General features: G+C 39.0%; 1 protein-coding gene and 1 long non-coding RNA gene across 5 annotated transcripts in view; one reads left to right on the top strand and one right to left on the bottom strand.

The window, feature by feature from the left end:
* The window catches only part of CLGN (calmegin), a 64,227-nt gene that overhangs the window by 13,815 nt on the left and 28,611 nt on the right, over positions 1 to 21,801 (top strand). For 2 of the 4 annotated variants that reach the window (XM_059843815.1, XM_059843814.1), the window contains 11 exons: positions 660 to 793; positions 2,876 to 2,922; positions 4,739 to 4,852; positions 6,155 to 6,230; positions 12,393 to 12,504; positions 13,034 to 13,164; positions 17,134 to 17,241; positions 18,070 to 18,263; positions 19,934 to 20,012; positions 20,120 to 20,198; positions 21,198 to 21,310. In XM_059843815.1, coding sequence (XP_059699798.1) covers positions 660 to 793; positions 2,876 to 2,922; positions 4,739 to 4,852; positions 6,155 to 6,230; positions 12,393 to 12,504; positions 13,034 to 13,164; positions 17,134 to 17,241; positions 18,070 to 18,263; positions 19,934 to 20,012; positions 20,120 to 20,198; positions 21,198 to 21,310 — 1,187 coding nt within the window. Of the gene's footprint in view, positions 1 to 659; positions 794 to 2,875; positions 2,923 to 4,738; positions 4,853 to 6,154; positions 6,231 to 12,392; positions 12,505 to 13,033; positions 13,165 to 16,217; positions 16,242 to 17,133; positions 17,242 to 18,069; positions 18,264 to 19,933; positions 20,013 to 20,119; positions 20,199 to 21,197; positions 21,311 to 21,801 lie in introns of those variants that run through there. The other 2 variants (XM_059843816.1, XM_059843817.1) reach the window with 2 other exon arrangements.
* LOC132326095 (uncharacterized) lies at positions 7,718 to 10,517 on the bottom strand. Its single transcript, XR_009486130.1, has 2 exons — positions 10,373 to 10,517; positions 7,718 to 8,233 (listed from the first exon to the last, which is right to left on the bottom strand). It is a non-coding gene; the product is annotated as an uncharacterized LOC132326095 (long non-coding RNA).

Below are 21,801 nucleotides of genomic sequence, written 5' to 3'. Positions count from 1 at the left end.
ACCTACTGTTTTATTTCAAACTGCTGCTTCCTCACCAGCCTTCTGGGATTTTGGTGAATAGAAATCATCTGCAAGGACTAAGATTGCGCAGGTTTACTGAGCTATGTTTGGTCTCTGATTTAAGTAATGCCCATACTAATGAAAAAAGAGACATCCTGCTTATGGTCTGATGATGTAACACAGCATAGGTTTGCTACTAGTGGAGTCCTTGCCAGAAACAATTTCAGTTCCTTTATTTTTAATAACAGTAACATCTTAGTTCTTTTATTCTTATTGATGCTATGAAAACCATTGATGCATATCAATTAAACTGCTCAGAAGGGTTTTTGAATTGGATTCCTTTCTGAAATACACAGTGTTCTCTTCCTATGAGAACCTGCTCACTAGAGCAGTGCAAAACTCACTTTTGAATCTCAGTACAGAGGTAGTGGTATCTCCAAGTTCTCAAGCATAGACCTGGTGTTTATAACACAGACACAGGTGTCTCTAAACTAAACATAGCTGGAGGTATCTCCCCTTTCAGGTAGTAGAGCAAATGCTGTCACAGTGCTAAGGAAATATTAACTGTTGCCAAGTTTCATGGCCTCATCAAATCAGAATTAAAATGTGATTTTAGTTTCCCTTTAAGTTACATGGCTTGAGGCATTCTCTCTTTGCAGTCTCCCTGGTGATGGGTATTCCTACAGTGAAAAGGGAAAAACAAAATTATCTGCTTGATACATTACATTCCTTGCTGTACCAACTATCTGAAGAGCAAAAGAAGGACTGTGTAATAATCATCTTTGTAGCAGAGGTAAGTGTGCATGGAAAGAGGCAGGATGCTGATAAAAAGTATGGAGATTTATGTCTAATAATGCAAAATACTGTTAGCTTGGCCTTTGGGATGGATTTCATTAGAGCAGTTAGTGCCTCAGTGTTCATATGTGGAAAAAAAAACCTGTTATGCAGATGATCTGAGGGTAAAGTCTTACTACATTTACCAACACAGTCCTTGAATCAGATTTTCCATCAAAACTATATGAACTCATTATTTCTCTCTGAAAGTAAGGTTTTCTGCTTCCAGAATGAAATGCAAATCCTCCACAGAAAAGTGCCGTAGAACCTGAAGAAAGTAAACTTAGTCTAACAAATGTTCAAATGATTGATCTGCTGGTTTGTTAACATGTATCTTGCAAAGTCTCTTGACATATTGGAGCCTTCTGCATGTATTTTGGCATTTCCTATGCAAAAGAAAACTGTTCAGAGCCTTGAGCATGTTTGGGAAAATAAACCGTGCTCAAGGTAAAATATTAAGGATAAATGGTTTTTTTCCTTACTCAAAAATACTTTGATTATATCAGGAAAAAAAAGCTGCAGAAAGGAATTAGCTAGTGATAGCTTCTAGCAGGTAAAATGATTGTGCAATTATTCAGAATTCATATTTATTCTTCATATTTCTGTGTCCTTCCATTGACCGCATTAAATTTATGCATGTATTCATTAACAGTTAGAGTTTGCTATTTTTTTATTATTTAGTAATCACTTTTGCAGGTGTAGAAGTGTCAGAGTATAGTTCACTTTGATTTTGACCATGACTTCCAGTTTTCTGTTTGGATCACGATGAGTACAGAGGACCAATTTTATTGGCTGTAGTTCCTCTTCAGCATAGTTTTTGGGAGCTGAACTTACTTTGCAGTTGGTATTTCACAATGAAGAGCCCTGGCAGTGATAAGCTTTGCCTGGCTGCCATTGACGTAAACTTATTTCTTCAGAGGGCTTCAGAGGATTCTGTGAGTTTTTAAGGCTTGACTTTTGAATAGTTTGCCACTGTAGAGAGTCCTAATATGACACTTTGAACAAACAGGAGCTGTGGTTATAGTAATAGTCCACATCAGCCAATTTAGGATTAAACTGCCATTGTAAGACCTACTCTCCCTTTTCTCCCAACACAAAAAGTCATTTTCTCACAGCTTCCATTTTTTCAGCCATGCAGTAAATTGGAGTAGATAACCATGCTGATCTGAGAGGTGATAGGAACATTTTACTATGAGAGGAGGGCAGGTGTGTTCACTGGTCATGAATCCACACCTTCCTTTTCTCCACTAAGTTTTCAAAGGTCAAGGTGAATGTTTATATCGTGAGTTAAGCTTGAGTAACTTATTGACTGAGAGTGAGTTTTAAGGTCTGGGTATTTTTTTTCTTACCACAGTTCTGTATTACACTTTTTTTACTTACCACAAATAATTGGTAACAATTATATATTAAACAATTTGTTTATTTAAAGAAAAAATCTGAACTATTAAGACAGTTATTTTGTTGCTTTAGAAATAGAACTTTGCTCTCTAAATGTAGTTAATAGATATGTTTGGCACACTAATATTGTTACTTTTATGAAACAGCAGTAATGAATGTCCTCAAAATTTCCAAACACAGCTGTAAGTTTGTTATATTAGGAAGAAATTAAATAAAAATTGTAAGTATTGCTGGCTTTAGAATATTTTGCTTAGGTGATTTTTCTCATTAGCCTTAGGCCTCTTTTGTGATTTTTGGATTATTAACTCAAAACAGCTTTTTTTACTGATAGTTATATGGCTGTACTTTACTGGCATAGCAGAACAGAATTTTAGGCAGAAAATAGCCTGGTCTTCTGCAAAAACAGTGAAAAACAAAGTGCCATAAATGGCAGCTGGAGATATTTGGAACAAAAGTGAACTATATTGAAAGTTTGATTGGGTTGAAAAACCCATACTGTTCCTTACTAGAAATGCTGCTGTAACATACCACATTTGTTTGGAAGGAAAAAAAATTAAATGTTTGCATATACATATTCCTTACAAAGTGTTGTTTATTACAAAAATGAGTGACTTCTAATGAAACCCTCCCTTATTTTCTTTAGGTGGATTCAGAATATGTTAAAAGTGTTGCAGAAAGTGTTAAAACCAGGTAAGTCCTACACTCAACCACCAGTGTGCACATATTTGGAGCTTTTATGGAAAGAACTAGAACATTTCAACACTGAAATGGAACTGAGGCAAAGGTGCACTCTCAATACGTATGCCATAACACACTGTGAAATTGAGAACAGAAGTATGTACATCAATTTATTTTTCATTTCTTATTTGATAAATATACTTTAACTAACCAGTGAAGGTCTCAGCTTAAAACTGTGATAAATATTTACTTGAGCCGAAGTCTTTTCCCCTGAAAATCAATGATGCAGTTGATGCACCTGAGGTTGCATATATGAGGTCCCCACTGACTACACAACCCTGCAGTGTAATCTGGCATCTGTCAGAGAATCACAGAATTCCTTAGGTTGGAAAAGACCTGTAAGATCAATAGAATTCAACCATTAGCTCAGCACTGCCACCACTAAACTACATCCCTTAGTGCCACAACACAGCCACATTTTCCCAGGCATCTTTGTTTCCTTTTTTTGACTATTTTTTAGGAAGACAATAGACTTGGGACAGCAATGGGATTACATTTATAATCTTAAATGCTACTACATGATGGGCAATGAGAGATGGGTAGTCTTTGCCCTGCCAAATTAACCCTAGAGATGTCAAATGGAAGCTTGGTTCCCACTGCAGTTCTGCTTGCTCTTATCTTCCTTGAGCAAGATCCCTGGAGGAGTTGACCTTTTCTTCCCCGTTCTGAGCATTTCTGCACATCCTCCTTCACTCAAGGGTTTCCCAAACTGTGTTTTGTGTGTGGGTTTCCCCCAGAAGACTCCTCATACTGAGGCTGTTAGCTAAGTAATATTCATAATTTCCTGCCTTCAGAGGGTTTAGCTCAGCTGGGAGGACAAGGGGACAAAGGGAAGCGGCATTCTATCTTGGCACTGCCAAAGTACAATACCTAGAACAATTTAAACACTCAGATAATTTTAATTACTGCTTTATGGCTTTTGAAAAAATTACTGCAGAGTGTTTGCTTTGTCAGGGTTACACAGTAAGATTGATATTTTTTCCCACAATGTTGGTACTCTGATGTGTTTAATTTTTAGTGTTATCTTTTGTTTACTGATCATAAGAAATGGGAAACTCGATTTTGAAACCACTACTCTACCTGTTTTGTGTTGGGGTTTTAAAATTATGCAATTTATGCACCTGAAGCCTGATTGTTTGTTTTTGTTGGGTTTTCTGTTGGGTTGGTGGTTTTTGTTTAGATTTTTTGATTAGTTGCTTTGTGGTTTTTTGGAGAAAATGGGAAGTTTGACTTCCAGGTTTGGCTCCCAAAGTAGGTTACACATTTTTGCAATGTCTCTTTAAATGGAAAATTTAATTCTTGGAGTAGAGACTAGATCCAGATTCCCTATTTGAAACTCCTGCTGTGGGACAGTTTAATTTTGCTCAGAAAGTAGAGTTAGAGTTGGAGCAATGGTAAGGAAACTGGGAGCTCTCATGCAAGGGGAAACAATTGAGTGTTGTTCTAGATATTTGGTTTGGTTGAGAATTACTGCTGCATTTTGGCAACTATCTCTGGATTGTTAGTAAGCATTTACAGATGCAGGAGGAGCAGGATTTCTGAGACACACTTCTCTCCAGTGTTTTCTGAGACTTGGATGAGTTCCTGACCTGTCTGTTCTGATGGTTGTTAAAGACCCCTTCCTGGTTCCAAATTTGCAGTCAGTTTCTTCGCTAGAGTTGTAAATTCCACTTCCGGAGGAGCAGACCTAACTTTGGGGAGCTGCTGTCTGTGGTTGCCCTCAAAAGTCTTTTTGAGGAACAGGGTCTCACTAGGATTCTTTTCCCAGCTTCCCCAGAGAAGTCCAGTCTGGAGTCCTAGAGGTTATTTCTCCTCCTGCTTCCTATTACCCAGATCTTTCCAACCTGAAGAAAACACTTGGAGATTCTGAGGACCGAGTAAGGTAAGATTGCTGTATAAAACCTAAGAACTTTTGCTAAGAGTGTAAAATGGAAAATTCAGAAAAAGTCAGCATTGCTTGAGCTGATAATGTTTTTGTGTTTCAGAGCTAAAGGACCTCATTTGTACTTGTAAAAAAAATTTACAAGGGGATCTTGAGAAATGCTATGCTGCCCATCAGCTTCAGGGTGAGAGTCAAGGCATCTCCTTTTAGGTCTTGACTCTAGGCATCCAAGAAGTTTTAAACCAGATGGATAATGCCAACAAGTAACAGGCTATATGATCTGTCATAAAAAAAAAAATAGAAAAATCTTTAATGTAACTGATGAAGGAGCGTCTCTGTGAACACGCAGCCCCATGTGGCCCTCCAGCTAATCGCTGACAAGTACTGTGGGTTTAATTCATGACCTAACTTTTGGTGATCATTGGGTTTTTATCTACTGTTACTACACCCGTAATGGTGATTTCATTCACTCTCATGCCCCAAATTCAGTGAGGCAGAGATTATAACCTAAAAAAAATACAGATTTATTGGAGGAAAGTAATTTTCTTTGTCAACAACTAATTAATCAGAAGCCACTGCAACATGCAGCAAGAGAGTTGCAGTACTAAGAGTTTAGGCTGGAGGAAATCAGCTAGTATATTTACATAAATGTGTGTATGTATATTGGCTTTATAGATAAACCTTATGTGTTCATACCATAGACCATAAACAAGTTTACATACTTATAATTTAGTTTTAGATATGATTAGGTTTGGATCAGTTATACTTTTACATTAATTAAATACTAATAAATTACTCTGTAGTCTTTCAATGTTGATTATCAAACATCATCATCATCCTCTGGTAAAATGAAAGACTGTACGAAATATGTGTTTATATTTAAACCTGAAAATTATGGTTATCAACCTGCTCTTGTGTTGTTCATATGTAAAACCACTTACTTCTTCAACTTTAAATAATCCATGTGTCTTTATTTCTGCTCTTCATAAAATAATGAGTAGAATCTTTTAAGTAATTTGACATTAATAACTTGTTAGACATTTCAAGGTCCATTGACAGAGATCAATTTTTTTTGTTTATTTAATGTTAACTTTTACAGGAAAATAAAATTATTTACAAATGTTTACATTGATTGATTGATTGTAGATGAATGCTTTTGCACTTAACAATGGGTTAGAATTTACAACCTTACAATTTTATTGTAGAGACAAAAAATGCAGAGCATTAGAAGTTCTTTTATTATAGAAATAACTCTTGCAACCCCCTCAAAAAAGCTTATCAGAATTTGCTGCTTATGTTTAGGTGGAGAACTAAACAGAATTTGGATTATAGCTTTTTAATGCTATATGCTCAACCTAAGGGAACATTTTATTTACAGGTATGTCCATATTATCATTAAGTAGCAGCAATACCTCTGTACTGATGATTAGTTTTGGCAATTTTCGTTTCAAAGGTGTCATGGTTTGATAAAAGGCCTCAATAAAACCAGCAGTATTACATAATTTTCTGTGTATTCTGCCTATAATCTTTACCTTATTCTGCCTATAATCTTGAAGCCAGGTACTATTTGATTAAAACTATCTCTACCTTCCTGTCATTTATGAAGTTGAAGAGCAAGGTAACTGAAGCATGAAACCCTCATTTGACTATGTTAAGAAAGTCAGAGTTTCATATCTTTTTACTTACTGCAGCCAGGAAAAAGAATAGTGATAGGTTCAGGTTATAGCCCAGATGACAATGAAGTGAAATATTTGAGACAGGGAAATACCAGTAGAATGATACTTGAGATAAGGTCAACTACAAGTCGGCACAGATCCTTAATTCTCCAGAAGATTTTGTGTTAGCCTTTAAGAAGATCCCTATGCATTTAAGCTTAGCTTTAACCATCATTCTAGATTTGTGCTAATTTGCACTCCATAAAGATCTTAATCACCACCAGACATTCCAAAATTAATATGAGCTGTTCAATCATGGAACAGGTCTATAAAATTTCACGTAGCTCAATAATGTCAACAGTTTTTTAAAAAGCTCAGAAGAGCATTTTGCCTCAGAATTGGTATTCCATAAGGACGTCACAGGTTTCCTGGAAGCAGAAGACTGCAGGATCTGGCATCTCCTACAGTTTTTCTCAGGATTCAACAAAACCACATTTGAGCTGGGCTACTTAAGAGTCCCCATGCTCTGTTCTCAAATGTGGCATAGGTGCTCAGGATGCAGGTGGACAAACAAAAATGCCGCGTTTTGAACAAGTATGGTTTAATGGAAAACGAAGTATTTTCCTGTGGATTTTGTATATTTTAAGAACATTATCCAAGTTTACTGAGTGCACTGGAGCATCAAGGTGTAGGAAACCCAGCAAAGTGAAACGTTAGGATGCTACCAGACAATTCATGTCCCTTCCTGTTACCAAGTTCTCCAAGGATTCATATTTGTACTACAATAACTTACTTATGTATTTGTATTTCTGAAGGAATTGAGAACATGTGTTTTCTTATCTGAGACATTATATAATGACTGAACTGTGTTATTAAGAACAAAGCCCGGATGGTGGTGGTCTGGAGGGAGTTAGGTTTGCTTTTGGAATTTTCTCAAAAAGAAACTCTACTTTCCTCATCCCACTCCTCATAGCATTCCTACTATATCCCATTGTTCATTTGTATGGCCAGCCTGCAGCTGCTCCTGTAGCACAGATGCTGGTCTGCCCAAAAGCTACTCTGTAGAGTGCAGGTGAAAATAATGAACACTTGTTGCCATAAACTTAGTTATGTCCTCCCTCTATTTAGAAGTCTTGTGTTAAAGGAAAGCAATCAACTTAAAACTACTTTTCCTTAGACTGGTACAATATTTACTTCAGTAATCTTAAGCAAAACTTGAGCTATGTTAGATTTTTTATTTAATTTAGTCAGGAATAGTATTGATTGAGTGGCTGACACTAACTCCCAAACCTTGAAACAAGATAAGCACACATAATTAGTCTTGACGTCTACAGAACAGTTGATATCATGAGTCAGACAAGATCTTTGCTGAATAAACACTTGTTCTAGGATCCTGCTGAACCAGATTTAAGTAAGTCTTTTTGTGAAGTCCATTGAAGCTAACAGGCTTACACTGCGGATGAACCTTACCCACTGCTTACCCATTGATCAACTTGTCTACTTAAAGCTTTTTTTCCCTCTCACCCGAGAAAACTTTGAGGTTCTTGTTTCCACTTTCACTAAACCTCCTGGCATGCACCAGGGACCCTTGAAACACTTAGAATAATGGGATCATAACACAGCCATAAAAGCAGGCAATCCAATCCTAGCCTAATAGTGAGGACATGCATTTGTTATTTCTTGTCCATGTAGATTTTGTTCACTGCAGGAGTCAAACATTTCAAATCTGAAAGAAACACAGAGCAGTTTTTAAGTGTTTTCTATTAGCACTGAGATGAAACAAAAATAAACCATTAAATAAATCTTAGCTTCTTCAGATAAAATCTCTTATCAAGTTCTAACTTGCAGTAGTTTCCTGAACTACTGCTATGATTTTTTTTTAACCTCATTGTCAATGTTTGAGCCTGGCGCAATGCCATTGTCTTTATGAAAATACTTCTCTGGTATCTACTGTGAGATGTGATCAGAGACAGAGCAGAGCAGGCTCTAGCTTAAGAATGAAAGGAAAAAAAACTTTATTAACTTAAGACTATAAGAGAAACACACAGAACATAGGATGAAAACTTTCCAAATTTCCTCCTCCTCCCCCCACCAGATTTTCAACACATCACAATAAAACAAAACCTTGGATTTTCAATTCAGTTACTACTCCTTAGATCACCCACTCTCAGTCTATCACCACTCTTCAGATAATCAATTCTCAATTCCTCGAGAAGAGAGGAGTTCCTCCTGCACTACAGACTTCCTCAGGAAACAGTCGAACATGTGGCACCGCTCGGAGAACATTTTCCATCGTGACTTCTTCTTTCCATGTCCAGTGCTCTCACCACTGCACATGGACCAGAGCTACTTCTAGGGTTTTTCCCTTTAAGGATGCTTTGTTCAGTTCCAAAAAAGAGCACAGTCCCTCTCCTTTGGGACACCTGTCCCCCCCGCAAATTTCACCCCCTGGGGCCGAGGGGTCTCCTGAACAGAGATAATTTTCTTCTTCTTCTCTGAAGATGAAGAGCACTACCACTACCCTCCTCACCCGTCGTCTCTGTTCAGGCGCTCTTTTACATCACCGCACTCTCCTGGCTCTGAGCCATTGCCTCCCCCTAGATGCAGTCTCTGTGTCACAGGAACGCAAGTGATTCTGCCCATGGCTATACAAGAAAAGTCTAGCTAAAGGCCACTCTATCATTTCTTCTTACCTGGGGTTCTTCTCAGCATCTCTCAACATCTTCCACTTGCCTGTTTCCTGCTATCCCAAACTCTATCTCATCAACTCTAGGAGGAATCAGCATTTGCAAGGTTTCCATTATCTACAAGAAGGGTTAAAAGTCCCAGGCTCTGCCTGTCCATGAACTCTCACGGCTGGCTGCCCTGCTGGGCACCCCCCTTCTCCTTCACGCTAGCTGTGCTATCACAGGCACAGGTTCTCTCCCTTGGAGGTGGGGGGCGGTGGGGGTGGGGGATGGCTGCCCGAAGCCTCACTGTGCTCCTCCACCCTTCCATCTCGCAGGGGCCTCCTCCCTTCTGTCCCAGGCCTGGCCTACCTCCTCCAGCCGCACGGCTCCCCCTCCCCTGCCCAGCTTGGAGCCGGGCAGGGGAAAGGTCTGTTCTCTTTCACCGGAGCCCAAGAGAGTTTCCCCCAGGAGTTCACAGCTTTCAACCCCCTGTGTTCTCAGAGGCGTATCCATGCCCTCAGTGGACAAACCAGGTGCCAATATTAAAATCTGAACACCAATTGGTTTGACCACACCATCCCAAAAAAACTCATTTCCTCTCAAACCACGACACAACATATGGAGGCTGGGAAAGCTTTGCATTATATATATATATATATATATATATATATATATATATATATATATATTTACACACACTAGTAATATATATTGCCATCAACATTTCTCTAATGGATTTAAAGCCTGAGCAATATCTCAGTGAGTTCACTAGGACTCTTTATATGGGCTTTTTTTTCTTTCCCTCACTGGACTCTAGGTTACGCCTGCTATTTGGTAGAGCTCCTAAGAGGAGCTCCACAGTTTTCACAATTCATTGTCAGTAAGACAAAATGTAAAAATACTCTAATAAAATTCAGAAAGGAAGAACCTTCCTGTCTGATGCCTAAACTTTCATTGTATTCTTTGACTTTTTTGTTACTACTTCATTTTTACTTCTCTTAGACAGACAACATGCTTAAGAAAAATGAAAGGAAACCCATGTGGTACCTATCATGTAGGAAATTTTCATGGTCTTGCTGTAGTGGATGTATATTTTTTCATTCAAAAGCACTGATGAGTGAAGGGAAGTTAGCTGTGATTATGTGTTTTGCTGGCCTTCCCATGGCAATGGGGCAAGTGGACTAGGCAGTTCATACCTTAAATTTCCTGATCCAGCTGTGTGCAGCTGTACAACCTCCTTTGGCAGATAAGAGCGTATGAGAAAACAAGTGGCTGTAAGCTGAAGGCAGAAAAAAAAATCAAATTAGAATTTGGGTGCAAAGTATTAAACATTCAGGGTAATAAAATACTGTATAACATACTGAAAAAAAGGGATACTGGAATCTCTAAGCAATGAGAGAGGTTCTCCAAGATGCACTTTAGTTGAACACAAATTACAGAGTTAAATAAATAACTTTAATGGTTTGTGCTACATGGGATATCAAACTACATACTCTAATAATCACTGTCAGCTTCAGGAAAGACCATCTCAGACTTCAAAATTACTTTCTGTTAATAACCACAGACACAGTCACTTTGCATCACAGCCTCTGTGCTCTTAATCTTCAGTGGTTTTTGCCTACTTTTCTACGATGTTTCTTGATATGGTGGCCTCCCTAGGTTTTTGAGATACTCCAGTCTGCTTTTCATCCTTTTTTGGTGCCCCTCAATTTTTCTTTAAGGATTCTCTAAAACCTTCTTTGATTCTTTGCTCTTCTCCCTTTACATCTTGCCCCTGGCTAATTGCTTTAAGCTCATTTAATTTTATGCCAGATTTCTTGTAAATTGATGTTTGCCTTTTTTGTTGTTGTTGTTGTTGTTCTCTTCTACCTAACTCTCAACTCAGCTCAATCCCCAGATCTCAGAATCTGTTAGGATGCATTCATCTTGGTCAGGTTGTCTCTATCTGTGCATTTTTTATCTTACCATCAGCAAAAGCTGACAGGGTCAAAACAGATCTCAATCTCATTTTCCTAACTTCATTCTACTTACTCCTGGGTTCACTGTTGCCAACACATTTCTTGTCAGCCAGTCCTACATTTGAAGCGATGCAGAAATGCAGCTAAAACCTCTGGGCCTGATCTCTCAAGCTGCTGATGACTGAGTTGAAGACCCAAAGCCAGCAGGAAATCCTGTTTTGTTTGGCTGGGGTTTTTTCCTCAAAGAATTAATTTTCTAGCTGTTTAGCTTTCTGAAGCCAGTTCCAGCACAACCAGACATGCAGCAGGGCCAGTGAAGTACAGCAGTTAGAATAAATTACTATATGATTACATTACACCCCAGCAATATTTTCCTGACGTCTTAGCCTCCTCTTCCTGTGTTTTCACACTCATACTGAATTCAAACCAATAATTACTTGTTCCTTAATTATTTCTGGAATACATTTATTTTCTTTGTGTCATTGCCTCCAACCTCCTTGTCTGGATTCGTAATCAGTTTTAGCAGCAGGAACAGCTTCTGGCTTTTCAGATGCCCAGTTCTTGTCTGAAAGCCAGGCAAAAATGAAGCCAATGCCTTTTCTATTTCCTTGATCGATGTCAGTCTCCTCTTCCAAGTACCCTTCAGCTGGCTCTACTGCTGTACGCTGTGCTGGCCTTTACAACATCTTGAAAGCCCTATGTATCCCTGTCCTTCAGTGTGATTCACAGAGCACACCCCTTCATTTCCAGTATCCCCTGGTTTCTACAGGCATCTCAGTAACCTTCCACAGTCCTTCTCAGTCACCTTGTTTGAATGACAAAGTCTGCCCAGGCTACTGGAGGTTTTAGACACCTTTCCTCTCATGTAGTTTGCTCCTCTCGCTTCTCAATGCTTATACAACCTAAAAACAAACTGCTTGTTGTTGTCTTCCTTAACCTCTTGTCTGTTTGCTTAATGTTTTCTTCTAAGTGAGATCTTTTTAAGGCAGGGAGTCCTCCTTCATCAAACAAGGGAGAAGCACCCATGGTGTTATGGTCACTCCTGTAGATAATTACTTAATGAGTGATACTAAACCAGAGATATATGTAGAAACTAAATACCAATGCACTGTAGTTTGGCACACCTTCAGTACATGTGGTATAGCAGTTAAACACAACACGCTTGTGGCAATGTCACCACCTTCTCTGCAAACAATAAAATCACTGCTTGCCTTCTCTTTTTCTGTTGTGTTTCCCCCCCCCCCCCCACCCCTGCCAGCTGGAAGATGATATTATAGCCAAACCTGATTATACTGAAAGTATAAAAAGCTTTGCTGCTCAACAGTCCCAAGATTGGATGGTTCTCGAGTTCTCACAACTTGGATTTATTGGTAAGTATTAAGGCCTCAGCAGGATCAACTGGATTTGGTACTGTGTAGATCAAAAAGGTCTCAGTAAGAATCACATCTCTAAGCATGGAAGAACTTGCATATCAAAACTTCCTTGGTTCTTCAGGAAACAGCCCACTGAAAGTAGTTTACTTTTGTTCTCTTCAAAACTGTCTTCAGAGTTTCTTCAGCATAAAATCTATTGAGTTCCCATAAGGAGGAAATGCTTCCACCTCAGGGAACTATGTGCCTCTGTAATGTGTAGTTCTCTTTTCAATAATGGAATTTGAACAATCTATAAAAAACCCCAAAAACTTCCTTTTCTTTATGGAGGAGAATATGCATCCCATATCATAGGGCTGGATGATGAGCAACTCTTCAAAGCCAGATCCTATGTGAAGTTTTTCATTAAATATCATAATTGCATTCATGTGTGGAAGGCTTAAATGTTTATTTAAATTAATTACATTTAAACATAAAGCTGGTGATTCTTGCATAGCAATAAAAATATAACTTCTTGTCTTGCTTTCAGGAAAATTGTTTAAATCAGAAGACTTACCACTCATAGTGGATTTTTTTCTCATGTTCTATAAGGATAAGCCTATAGACTGGCTTGTAGACCACCTGGTCTGGGTTAAAGTGTGCAATCCAGAAAAAGATGCAGTAAGTATAACTGTGAGTTTATGAAGATAACATTCAAACACTCTCAGTGACAAAATTCATTTTCAAAAAGTGGAATATAAATCTCTCAAACTTTGGACATACTTTGGACTGACCAGAGTTTCTGCTTCTTCTTGGGTTTTAGGATTCAGGCATTTAAACTGGTGCAGCCAGCTCCTACTCCAGGATTTGTATGTGTTATTTTTGTGTTGATAAAGGAGCAAGAAGAAACAGACAGGAGTTGTGCAGAGCAGGAGATTAAGGGGAACGGAACAAGCAAGCTTCAGGTTTTACCCGGTAGCATAAGTGACTTCTGGGGATAGCAGAAGGTCCCTGGTTTTAGACTTAGTAGTGCATTGCAGAGTCTCCAGACCCACTTCATAAGATAGAAGCAAGCTTTTAAATCCTGCTCTGTGGGTTAGACCAGCTCATAGGAGTTAGAGTGTGCCTCAAGAAACTAATTTCAGTTCTTGCCTGCCTGTGAAAACAGATTAAAAACCAGATGCTATTCTGTTGACATCACCTATTCCAGATCTAACGTGCGAACTTCCATCCAATTAATGAAATACTTTATTTATGGCTGTTCCATCTTCTGAGACTTGATTCCTACTTAAAATGAAGCTGTGTTCCCAAAAGGCAGGCAGGCAGCTTATGAAAGTCTGCTCTGATCAAGCCAAAGCAGAGTGGTGTCCCCAAGTTTCTACTGAGTTTCACTTCTGCATTTGCAATTTCAATTGCTGTGGGTAGACAAAACAAATCCGTCTCATGTGGCCCTTGGGTGGGAATGACCAGTGGCACGACCTGCTGGGACTATTCATGAGAATGCAGAAAATGGAGACTGGGAGAAGGTTGGGGGTCCCAGCTGTGGTAACTTCTCTGTTTGACAGGTTAAAGCAGTGAACTTTCCTTTAGGCACCAGAGAAGGCAAGCTGGTGCCTGTAGGAAAGTTCCAACCAAGAGTGTCACAAAGTGATCACACACAGGAGGGCCAGCAGGGCACTTGTTTGTGGTTTCTATGTGACATCCTGTGGTGAAGGATGTTTGTGGTTTCTATGTGACATCCTGTGGTGAAGGATGTTTGTGTAGAATCATAGAATTGTTTGGGTTGGAACAGACCTTAAAGATCATTTCATTCTAACTCCCTGCCATGGGCAGGGACACCTTCCACTAGACCAGATTGCTCAGAGCCCCATCCAACCTGGCCTTGAACATATCCAGGGGCGGGGCATCCGTAGCTTCTGTGGACAACCTGTTTCTGTGCCTCACCATCCTCACAGGAAAGAACTTCCTACTAACAGCTAATCCAAACCTACTCTCTTTTAGCTGGAATCCATTCCTTTCTGTCTGTCACTGTCACTCCAGGCTCTTGAAAAAAGCTTCTCTCTGTGTTCCTTGCAGGATCCCTTCAGGTACTGAAAGGCTGCAATTCCCAAAGCCTTCTTTTCTCCAAGCTGAACAATCTCAATTCTCTCAGCCTTTCCTCATAGGAGGGGTGCTCCAGCCAACTGATCACCTTGATGGACTCCTCTGGATTCAAGACAGGTCCCTATCCTTCCTGTGCTGGGAGCCCAGAGCTGGATGCAGCACTGCAGGTGGGCTCTGACCAGAGCAGAACAGAGCAGAGGGACAAAATCCCCTCCCTCCCCTGCTGCCCGCGGTGCTCTGCAAGAACCCAGGACACGTTTGGCTCTCTGGGCTGAGTGCACGTTGCTGGGGCATGTCCAGCCTCTCCTCCACCAGCACCTCCCAAGTCCTTCTCGGCAGAGCTGCCCTTCATCTGTTCATCCTCCAGCCTGGACTGATACTGGAGGTTGCTCCAACCCAAGTGCAGCACCTTGCACTTGGTCTTGTTAAACCTTGTGATATTCCCATGGGCCCACTTCTCGACCTTGTCCAAATTTTCAGCCTGGACTGACTATTAGCATATCAAGGTTCAGCTACATCTGCTCACCAAGAAAAGACAGTTTGTGATGATCAGAGCCATCAGATCTCTGCATGATTCAGAAACTTTGTCATGCTTGCCTCCCATGAACCATCATTCACTGCTGGGGTCTCCAGTACAAAAAAAAAAGCTATGGACCTGTTAGAGCAGGTAGAGCGGCCACAGAAATTATCAGAGTGCTGGAGACAGGCATAAAGAGTCAGAGCTCTTCAGCTTGAAGAAGAGAAGGCTTCAGGGGAGACCATATAGCACCTTCCACTATCTAAAGAGAGCTTGTAGGAAAGAGGGAGGAAGTCTTTTTATCTATTATGATAAGACAAGGGGCAACAGTCCTAAACTGAAAGAGGGTATGTTTAGATTGGATATAAGGAAAATATTTTTTATGGTTAGGGTGGTAAGTCACTGGCACAGGTTTCCCAGGAAAGGTGTAGATGCCACATCCAGTGTTTCTCACCAGGCTGGATGGGGCTCTGAGCAACTGGGTTTAGTGGAAGCCTGTACATGGCAGGGGAGTCAGAACAAGATGTTCTTTGAACCCAGCCATTCTGTGTTTTTGTGCAGTGGCCTCTGCCTATCACGTGCAGTGGGAACTGCAGGATGCAAGGGTGGGAGCCCTAACTCAACAAGCAGCCTTATCTCAGCTTCTGCAGAAATGACCACACCAGCCTCATGCCACCGATTATTCTCAGCTGCTGCCAGAAACACCTCTTTTGGTAGTGCTGCCATAGCATAAAACAAGACATTCTAGAGCCTGCATTGCAGGGGACGAATCGCAAACTCTGTCAGTAGAATGATCACAAATTTATTTTCATAAAAATATTTCTTCTTTACCGAAGTCTAGTGTGCCTTTCAGAGAAACAGTTGCCAGTAAATCAATTTGCACACAATGTATTGTGGTTTTACATTGTTTTGCTGAACATCTGCTGTGGACCAAAAAAAACCAACTTAGCTTTTTTATTAGCTTTCCAGGGCATTTGAACTTTTAATTAGTACTCGTCTGAAAACCATAAATCCCTCATGAGTTTTAATGGTTTTAAGCCAGCTGAGTGAAGACTTAATCGCTTCTGGCTTTAGAAGGCATTGGTATATTTAATGTAACATTTTTCTTTTATAGAACTGAAAGCACTTGATGGAAGAGGTAAGCACATTATCCTCTCAAATTTTAAGGTCTCATACCTGGAATACAGAAAAGTTAAATGATCTTCCAAACTCATATAATAGTTCTGTGGTGGCAGCACCAAGAGTACAACCCAGGGAGTCTCATTTTAGCTCTTAGCTGTGTTCCTTCCCATTATGCTTCATTGTCGTATTAGTTACTGTGGCATGTTTGTGTCATTGTATCGAACTACAATGCTCTATATATACAAAGAAAAAAATTACATTTAAAGAAGTAGTTTGCTATCATTCAAAGATCAAGAAACTGCAAAATTAGTAGAAATTATAGTTATTTAACTCCTTGATATATGTCATGTCCCAGGTGTAGTAAACTAGAAAATTGTGGTTGAAACAGTATTTAAGGGCATTCTCTAACTATGTGATAAAAGATCCATAACTTATAATACATTAAAGACTCCCAAACACAACAGAAAGAGGCAAAATTATGAATATTGAAATGTGACCAGAATCCTTCTTAAGAAGGTCAGTTTTGGTCAAAATAGTTTAATTATAATGATATGGCAAGACTAAAAGTTGAAATAAAGTTTGCCAGAAACAGCTAAGAAATCAATCAGTTTCAGATTTGAGTCCATTTTTGTCACTCTGAGAGTGATTCATCATATACTGTGCAGAAATCCCTGAATTAGTGGTGATTGAGCCTTCAAATCTAAATAACAGCATGAGTGGAATTATGAGTTTTGGTCTAGAAACAGTGTATGTGACAGAAGGTGACTGTTAATTTAGGGACTACTCATTTAAATATGGATAAAAAATCTGAACCTATACCCTTAACTACATAATGAAATTGCCTTATGGAACATAGTTTGTCTCTCCTTGGTTAAATAATCCTTCACTCCCTTTTATTTTCTTTCTAGACACACTGTGAAAAGGAAAAGTCAAAGTTACGTATCCGTGCTAAGCCATCTCTCTTTCAGCATATGGGAATTTTTTCATCATTGGCTGGGAAGATACAGAATTTGAAAGTAAGAATAAGACATTAATGCCATAGTTTTAAATTATATGCTTGTGTTCTGACTTATTTCTCAAATGAATTTCAAGGACCACATCTTTGGCATTATAAGGCATTTCAATAGCGCATTATGTTCTACAGATTTGGTAAAGAATTTTGATTTGGCATCTAAGCTGCAGATGGAGTACTGCTCCTGTACAAACACCTTTGAATCTCTCATCTGAACAGCATTTCATGGCATGTAGGAACCCTTTTCACAACACAAGGTTTCAGATGCTCTGCTCCATGCTAACAAAGCCATGATGATTTGTTTTGTCTGAGCAGTTCACATTCCCAATAAGAAGGTAGGACAAAGGTGTGCCTAACTTGATGGCCACAGATTTTTAGGGAGAGTTTGGAGGGCAAACTACACATCTGATAAGCACATGAGCAATGATGAACCAGACTTCAGGAATCTCTTGGTGGTGCCATCTAAACTAGTGACAAGATCTCTCAATTGGATCGGACCAGAGATTCACGTACCTTTAGCAGAGCCCAGCAATCACGTGTTCTGGCAGAAGGCATCCTAGACACCTATGAAATGGCCTCCTGTGAAGGTTTTTATTTTTAAATCTTGGCAGCTAAGAAACAATCAGTACAGCTCTGTCTACAAATCGTAATGTTGAGTCCCAGTGATTACACTGAAATTAATATTCTATATGTATTAAAGATAGATGATGTATTTTTTGACACTGAGGTGATTATTTTCTGGAACAGTTTCCTAGTTTCCTGTACTAATTACAGATATCAATGCACTTTTTTAATGTTGTATGAGTGAAATTACATTTCTTTATATCAACAGGACAAAGATTTCCGAATAAATCTGCTACATAAAGCACATAATAATCCACCTGCAAAAGTGGACACAAGCCTAAAAATATACCAGCAATATACCTTGGAAAAAGTTTATAAAGGACAAGACTGTTTTTGGGCTTTAGCTCCAGTGGCAGGTGACTATATCAGGTTCACATTTTTAAATCCACTAGAAGTTGAAAAGTAAGTATTACGTGATATGTACATATATCCAGTTTGGAAATGCTTGAGTCTGTTTGAAGTTATCAGTGCTCAACTGTTTGCATAAACCTTGTTATTAAAAAAATCCATGATTTCCTATTTATCTGCTCTTCATGAGCAGATCCCCTCCTGAAATACATGTCTTCATTGGTAGATAGAGAGCTTCTGAATTTTTTTCCATTTATTTCTTCAGGTAAATATTTTACATTATAATTCTCAAAGGAATTTGTTTTTAACTGATGAATTTCATCAGTGGTGTCATTGAAAGCTTTATTTGCATAGTTGCCAACAGAAAGGCTGTTTGCATGATGTCAAGTCTGTATCTCCACCTAGTGAGCTGCAGTGAATGGCAGTTGTTACAATAAACACTGGTGTTCTGTATTAATTTACTGGTTCATGCTTTATGAAACTTGGGTAGGCTGTAGTTTTGCATGTTCCTGTTATTGCAAAGCTGCCCTGGATGAAGGTAACTCACATTTGGTATTGTCTAAAGGCTGGTTCTGATGCTTTGAGAGGCTCCCTGGGACAGAGGCTAGACAGTGTTAAAGGAATAAAGTAGGACACTCTTGTACTGCCCAAGGTGTGTCCTCAAAGGACACACCTTGGGCAGTACAAGAGCCTGGCTGAGGCTACACCCAAGATGGACAACAGGTCATGAGTTTTCACACTTTTATAAGTTTTGGTCCATTTACATATTGGGGTTAATTGTCCAGTTACAGCTTCAGATTATGCAGAACCATCCTCCCAGATTGCTCTCCTCAATACACTGTTGTTTGTACTTTTTGGGCCTGAAACTGCAATGGTGTCCTTGGTTCTCAGGCTGGAAAAGGATTGTTTTGTCTAACTTTACTGTGAGGAGAACTTGCTAACACTTTATATGCAATTCAGTTATATACTTATGCAGTACAGAATCTGGAAAATATGAAAGATAAAACTTAAGGCATCAGTCCAAGTCCTGTTACATTGCTAGTCTGTGAAAATGTATGGTAAATCCTATAATATTTGGTGGGTTTAAGCCTTGAAAACCTGATATCAGAGGAGAGAGTTTGATGATTTAAATTCTACTAGTACTTTTTGAATCTAAAACCCTAAGAACTCTTAATGCCAGAAATGTAAAACCAAACTGGGATTTTTATGCTTGATGTTTTTGTTGGATTGTTGTTTGGTCAATGCTCTTGCTTACTGGCTATAAAAGAAATTCTTTAGAAGCACCTGAGTTGACCAGTATTGATAAAAAGGGGGATTCTCCTGGCATGTAGTATATGGCCTAGTAGAAACAGAAATTTTTGCTGCCACTCACCTTCCAGAAGCCCATTCCACTTCAGTCTTACAATTATAGGAATAGATCAGAGAGCAGATCTTCCTTAGCCATTTAAACACGGGAAGTTAATTTATTTGGGACTTGAGCACTAAAAAGGGGGAATACTTGCCTTTGTGGTCCCTGAGAAAGATGGTATAAATATTTGTTCTGTTTAAAATAAAAATATTATATTATGGTTTGGTTTATAGTTTCAAGGCCTATTTCTGTTCTCTATAGCCAAAATATATAAAGAAAAGGTATCTGAAACTTTCCTTCAGAACTGGAAAGAATTACTTCCCTAGAACTCTTCTAAAGTATAAAATACCTGGAAATAATACACCTTTATCATCAGGTACTTGTTCAGAAGTGGAGACATGGAGCACCCTGGTGATAAACTGTTTAACACTACGGTGGAAGTGTTGCCAGCTGATGTAAGTCTCTCATTTAGAACCATATTTCATTTTCAGAATGATATTCAGCATAAAATCTCATACCCTAGAAAATACTTCTTGAAATGTTATTGTTTTATTTTTTACAGGAAACGCTAAGAAAAGAACTGATTGACAATGGAAGTAAATTTAATTACCCAGCAACCAAAGATGGATATTTAAAAATAGGTAAATTATTTATTGTTACTTCAAAACCAGTAATTTTGTTCCTACATATAAAATGTTTCTGCTCTTAAGGATTTCATTAACTCTTTGATAAATTCAGCATTCCAGGGTGAACTAGTAAGGAAAAGAAACCCTTGGCATTACTGCATATTGTAGTGTATGGTGTTTGACCAATGACTCTCCTATTTTGATTTAAATATCACCAGTGGCAAAAGCCAAGAAATCTAATTAGAAGAAGAACTAATTACAGTCCCTGTAAAGGGTCTGCATGGCAAGGTTTTGGTAGCTGGGCCAGGGGGCTGGGGGGAAGCTACAGGGGTGGCTTCAGTGAAGAGCTGCCAGAAGCTTCCCTTTTGTCCAGTGGAGCCAGAGGCAGCCAGCTCCAGGACAGACCTACAAAGGCTGAATCCATCAGTGAGGGGATGTGTTATCCATTGTGGGATAACACATTCTTAAAAGGGGGCAGAAAAGCTCTGTGGAACAATTGCAGCTGGAGAGAGGAGGGAGAATACATGAGAGAAAAAACTCTGCAGACCCCAAGGTCAGTGAAGAAGGAGGGGGAGGATGCCATTCTGACTCTCCTAAGGAGGAAGGATCAACAGAGACGACATGTGATGAACTTACCGTGACCCCCATTCCCTGTCCCCCTGCACACCTTGGGGTAAGGAGGTAGAGAAAATCAAGAGTAAAGTTTAGTCCAAGAAGAAGGGAGGGTTGGGGGAAGGTGTTCTTAAGATTTGATTTTATTTCTCATTACCCTACTCTGGTATGAATAATTTTTTTTTTCCCAAGTCAAGTCTGGCTTGCCTGTGACAGTATTTTGTGACTGACTGACCTCTCCTTGTCCTTATTTCAACCCACGAGTCTTTTCCAAAGCATTTTTTTCCCTAACGTATTCCTGTATTTAATTTATAGTTTGTAATTAAGAGCTTTTTCACTAAGTTTGCTTGGAAGTGCTTTCATTCTAATAAATGTTCATTTGGGTCTTGTGGGTTTCTTCAGGGGCTTTTGAAAATGGTACTGCAGAAGGCAGCATCGATCAGGCAATAGGAAGAATAAAGGCTATTCGTTTATCAGTCAGCTCTGATTCTCCAGTCTGGGCAATACTGAGTGAGGTAAGCATGTCAAGAAAAGCATTTTTATTTTTCATTATGAAATGAATTTTGCTTCTTCCAATTGTGTACTACTGGTAATCATTCATCTTAATTCATTTTGAATAGAATTTTGTGTGGAAAAAGACAAGTGAAGAATTATGTTAATTATTTTCAGGAGAGAAATTAAAGGTACTTCATTGAAAGTGCTGGAAATGCTCACACTGTAGTTACTAAGACTTGGGTTTTGACAAACAAAGCTCTTTTCAGTCACCATCTTCAATATTAATTACATTATGTCAACATTTTCAGATGAGCCTCTGGTTTTTTAATTCTTCCAAGTTTTTCCCAAGTGTTTAAATGTCAGTAAGTCATAAATAGAAATTCTCAGCAGAAGTCACTGAAGAGAATTACTACAGCCTTAAACCCTAGCCATAGGTGGAAGAAGGCAAAAAACTAATGTCGTAGGCAAAGTTCCTTTAGATTTTAGAAAATAATAGATTTTGTTTTTTTCC

This window comes from Haemorhous mexicanus, chromosome 4 (genome assembly GCF_027477595.1).
Source record: "Haemorhous mexicanus isolate bHaeMex1 chromosome 4, bHaeMex1.pri, whole genome shotgun sequence".
Taxonomy (NCBI): Eukaryota; Metazoa; Chordata; class Aves; order Passeriformes; family Fringillidae; genus Haemorhous; species Haemorhous mexicanus.
The sequence above is the reverse complement of the archived record's forward strand: the minus strand, read 5'-3'. Positions and strand labels throughout refer to the sequence as shown.